Genomic DNA, 5,000 nt, shown 5'->3' with positions numbered 1-5,000 from the left:
ACGTGGCAGAGTCCTTGGATTTCTACTCACCAGTAAGTTTCACAGGACTTGAGGTGTGGTGGAGCACATCACAGGAGGCCTTCAAGGACAGACTTAGGGATTTCCATTTTAGTCTGTATGCCAAGGCCACTGGGCAGGGTTAGTGTGCTGGTTCAAGTTTAAGCAACAAATTGCCATAGTCAAAATCACGTGGGCAAAGGATGCTCGTAGAACTCTCCTGCAATGGGCAAGCTTAGGTCTGTTCAGGTTAGGAAAGTGGGAAGAAGCGTTTGGATGAAATGTGCTTCCTTAGAATGTGAGGCACAAAGGAAGAGAGGGAATTTATAAGCAAGAGATGCTGCCTGTAAATCCCACAAGAATAAGGTTTTGAAGTTTGGTGTTTGGCAAACCATGGTTAAACATTTACAGTGGCTGAACCTAACATGAGAACAGTTACAGATGATGTGAGTTTCCCCTGTTTTGAACCCAGGCTTTTGGTTTAGGGAGGCTGAGGCTAATAAAGATCAGGTGATCTTTTTTTTCAGAAGTGTTGCTGAGAAGTCCAATAAAACCTCACCATATACACTTCTTATGATGCCCATTTCTTTTCCTAATAAAAGATCGCCATATATACTTCTTATAATGTCCTATTCTTTTCCAATAATAGATCGCCATATACACTTCTTATGATGCCTATTTTTTTCCCAGTAAAAGATCACCATGGGCCAAGTAGTGGTGGCGCACGCCTTTAATCCCAGCACTTGGGAGGCAGAGGAAGGAGGATTTCTGAGTTCGAGGCCAGCCTGGTCTACAGAGTGAGTTCCAGGACAGCCAGGGCTACACAGAGAAACCCTGTTTCGAGAAAAACAAACGAACAAAAAACAAAAAACAAAAAAATCGCCATATACACTTCTTATGTTACCAGTTTCTTTTTCATTGGCACAGAGCATAGCTCTGGGACTCCTCTCAAGTGTCTATTAGTTGTTTCACTCTCCCTAATTTCGCTCCAGGTTCTCAAGGCAGGGCGGGGAGCTTGGATTGCCACCTGCCCTAAGGTTCGAGTGCTGGCGTGAGTTAACATACCTCAGCCCAGGCATCAGCTCTCAGCCATCCACAAGATCAATTCAGCCAGAGCCGCTGTTGCCATTCATTTTCGTAACCAGAGTGAGTTAGGACATAGCCAGTGCTGGAAGGAAGGAAAGCTCTGACTGCCTTTCCTTTTCACCCGAAGTGAAGGCAGGGCTGGATAACAGAGAAGGTGCTCTTGGGAAGTGGTTTCATCACCCCCCTGAGGCCAGGCCCTCAAATCACAGTTCAGCTTTGGCTAAGAATCTGACTTATGCAAGCGCAAACCCCACGCACTTTTGCCCAATTTCCTCCTTTCTGTTGACAGCAGCTCAACTTGGTCCTGAACTCTAGGGGTCTTGGTATATGACTTTTAGGTCAACAGAAGCTGTCCCTCTTTCATGGCTTTGCAGCTTGACCTCTTCATGCCCAGCAGGGAAAGCCTGCTGAGGGGGTTGGGAAGATTCCGTTTCCCGGGATGGAAGGGAACCGGACTGAGATAGCGATGGAGGTGATGCACGAAGGACCCCATGAGCTGAGCGACCTCTTCCTGGTGGCTTTTAGCAGAAGACAGCAAGTTGTCGGGGGTAGGGGGCGTGGCTCTGCGAGCGGGGGCGTGATGGGGCGTGACTCTGCGGTCGTGGGAGGAGCCGGGGCGGGAGGCGGCGCCGCGGAGGGGACCCGCGGCCCGGGCGAGAGCTCGCCAGCCCCGCCGCGATGCCCCCGCGCCCAGGACGCCTCCTCCAGCCGCTGGCCGGGCTGCCGGCCCTGGCCACGCTCCTGTTGCTGCTCGGAGCACGCAAAGGTGCCCGGGCCCAGGAGGTGGAAGCAGACAGCAGGGTCGAGCAGGACCCGCACGCCAAGCACCTGTATACGGCCGACATGTTCACGCACGGGATCCAGAGCGCCGCGCACTTCGTCATGTTCTTCGCGCCCTGGTAACTGCAGCTCCCGCAGGCCGGCGGGACCCGATCTGGGGACCAGGGGCCCGGAGCCGGGCACCGGGGAGAGGGCGAGGGGCCGCGCAGGCTGTGCCGGGGGCGTGGGCCGCGCTCGGGCCTCGCCGCTGACGTGGCGCTAGCCGCCGGGCTGCGAGCGAGGAAGGGCGGGCCCGGAGGGGAGACCCGGAAAGGCCTCTCCGCCCCGCCTCACTGCTGGAGTCCAAGCATCCCCCGCTTCTGTCCTTTGCCCAGCTCCCCAAACTTCCTGTGCTGGCCGGACGCGGTGGGAGCCCGGCGTCCACGTGCCCTATCCTGAAGGGTCCTCCCTGCTGGCCCTTCAATATTGGGTTGGATTGGAAATCTAAGGCCCCCTCAAGATATGATTGCCCACTCTGTGTGTCGAGGGTAGGAAGAGTTAGCCTAGGCTGGGGACTGAGGCTTCCCGACCCCTGGAGTCCAGTGTAGTGCCAGTTCTGGAGTCCCTGCTGCACATTGGAGTGGCTGTGAGCTTTATCCTCAAGGCCTTTAACTCAAGGCTGTCCTTTTTCACCTCCTGTTTTTGGCTCATTTGGGGTCCGGTCATTTGGAAAATGTGAGATAGAACAGTTCTTCCTAAAAGTCATACCTTCAGGCTTCCATTCTGCGGTTGGGGTTTCCTGGTGCATCCCACTGCTTTCCCAAAAGAACTGTACCTCAGGATTTAGTCTAGACATAGCAGTGCTTTCCTGCTGGGGCCTAGATGCTCAGAGAAAGAAGTTCTCAGGTCTGCAGAGAGAGCGGTATTTTAGAGCGCAGGCTCTTGAGATGTGGGATGTGCTGGCTGTGTTTATTGCTGAGCAAAGTACTCCTCCTCTAGCTCAGTAGGGACTCATTACGGACAGGGGGTTAAGCAGTTAAGAAAAATGTGCCTGTGGAATCCAATGTATTCAGAGATTGTGTTTTCTAAAGTGGGAGAAACTTTGCCCATAACCCTATAGCGGGCTGTTACTGCATTTCAATTCGTTTAGCGTTAAATTAGCTTTGTGGGGGAGGGGATCAGTTTGGCTCACAGCCATTATCAGTTAAGAATTCAGGAATGGGATACATTGTTTTACATTCCCAAGAAAAAGCCACTTGAGTCTGTAGAACTTCCATTGAAAGAAAAAAAATACTGGTAGTCTGCCACAGTCAGTCGGCGTTAATAGTTACTCTGTGCATGAGTCGTCTCAAAGTAGTGATTGCAGTTTAAGTACACCACAGGACTTAATTGGAGCTGATTTTTGTGGAATAAATCTATGGGTTTTTAGTTTTATGAGAAAAGTTGACATGCAGGCAGGGTTAGGTTCTCTGCAGTGCTGATGGAGTTTTAAGTTTAGAAGATTTCCAATAAATAACCAGTTAGTCTTGGCCCGTGGGGTATCCGTCACATTGAGTCTTTTTTTACTGTATGGCTTACAGACATTTAGGTCGATGCTGCTCCCCAGAATAAGCCTTAAATTGTTTGCTTCTTGCTACTCTGCTAAAAATATTAGAGAGATGTAGGAGCCCACCGTGACCTTTGAAGGCTGGATTTTTGATGTTTTAAGGGAAGGTTGAGACAGGATATCCTTGTGTAGCCAAGCTGACCTTGAACTTGTGACTTTTTTGGTCTCAGCCTATGGAGTGCTAAGATTTCAAAATTTTAAGAACAGCATGGCACTCAAGATAGACTACGCTGGGTCCCCTCCTCACTTCTTTCTTACAGTGAGTATCTGGCATGTTAGATGTCCATGTGTGATGCGGGGACAAGGACATGGTGTAAGGACAACATTGAACTGTGTGTGTATTCGTTCTGAGCTTTGTGGCTGCAGGATTGTCCTCCTGATGTTAATCTGATGCCAGCATCGGGTCACACTGAACCTAGGGACAGTGAGGTCAAGGGTAAGGTTAGGTGCCTTGGCTCTGTCACTTGGCTCCAGGCCACATCTGAATACAGCTGGCTGTCTCAGTAGCTCTGTATCCACAAAGGCTCCAAACCAGAAATGCCATTTAGAAGCAGTGGACTCGTCAGTGCTCCTGGGTGCGGAAGGGCACGTCTGTGTAGTGATGCCCCCAAATGGTCAGTTTAACTTGGGTTAGAGGGAACTAAATCTTTTTCTTCTTATTAAATCTTGTATTGTTTTCCTAAGAACCCTTTCAAGGGTGGAGAGGATGTGTACAACTCTAAACTGAACATATCTAATCAAATTCCCTTAACATCAGAACAGCCCTTGAAAGATCCATTAGGGCAGCCACCCTACTATCTCCCAGCAGCATCTCATAACTGGGTTCCACACCAACATTAGAGCCAATCCAGCTTTCTTTGAGTAGGCACCAGATGCCACGAGGAGCAAACAGGACCATGGGCCAGCTGGGGAGCGGAAAGTCCACACGGGCCCCATTGTGTACACACTTAGGGAGCTGTTGGGCCTCGGGGGATTTTTTGTTCTTCCTTGTTACCCGTGCTTTCCCAACCTAGCACCCTGCTGAACTCACTTTGCTGACTTCACGGAAGTTAAATCCTCAAATACAGTTTCCCTGTGTGGGTACCCCATTCATTCTACCTGAGTTGCCAAAGTGCTCAGTGTGTGCAAGTGTTTGCACAGGACAATGCTTTCTTTCTTGGCACTTACATGGAGTACATAAAGGAATACTGGTGAGCCTTGAGGAAAGGGGGTGATGTTGTATTGGGGCCTTTATGTGTTTACATAGTTTATTTGTATGTATGTGCATGTGTACATCTCTGTAGGTTTGGGTACCATGTGTGTTGAGGCAAGAATTGGGTGTCATATACCATAGAACCAGAGCTACAGGCATTGGGACCTGCCTGATGTGGGTGCTGAGTCCTCTGAGTAACAAGTGCCCTTAATTACTGAGCCTTCATTAGCCCTAGTTTATTTAGGCCTGTATAAAGCAAGGATTTGTCTTAGTTGCCCAGGAAAGCCCTGCCAGGAAGACCCATTAGCCTTAAGCTGACTTTTCATGGCCGCCATTAGATGCCTGCATTTGAGAGAGAAC

The 5,000-nt window shown here is 50.1% G+C and overlaps 1 protein-coding gene across 1 annotated transcript in view; it reads left to right on the top strand.

Moving 5' to 3' along the window:
- The first annotated feature begins 1,686 nt into the window (after window positions 1-1,686).
- Txndc5 (thioredoxin domain containing 5) overlaps window positions 1,687-5,000 on the top strand; it is a 27,925-nt gene continuing 24,611 nt past the window's right edge. The window contains exon 1 of the mRNA XM_031359694.1: window positions 1,687-1,982. Coding sequence (XP_031215554.1) covers window positions 1,762-1,982 — 221 coding nt within the window. The 5' untranslated portion in view covers window positions 1,687-1,761. The remainder of the gene's footprint in view (window positions 1,983-5,000) is intronic.

The sequence above is a fragment of the Mastomys coucha genome, unplaced genomic scaffold (assembly GCF_008632895.1).
Source record: "Mastomys coucha isolate ucsf_1 unplaced genomic scaffold, UCSF_Mcou_1 pScaffold7, whole genome shotgun sequence".
Classification (NCBI taxonomy): Eukaryota; Metazoa; Chordata; class Mammalia; order Rodentia; family Muridae; genus Mastomys; species Mastomys coucha.
Note: the sequence above shows the minus strand (reverse complement) of the source record. Positions and strands in the feature narration are given on the sequence as shown.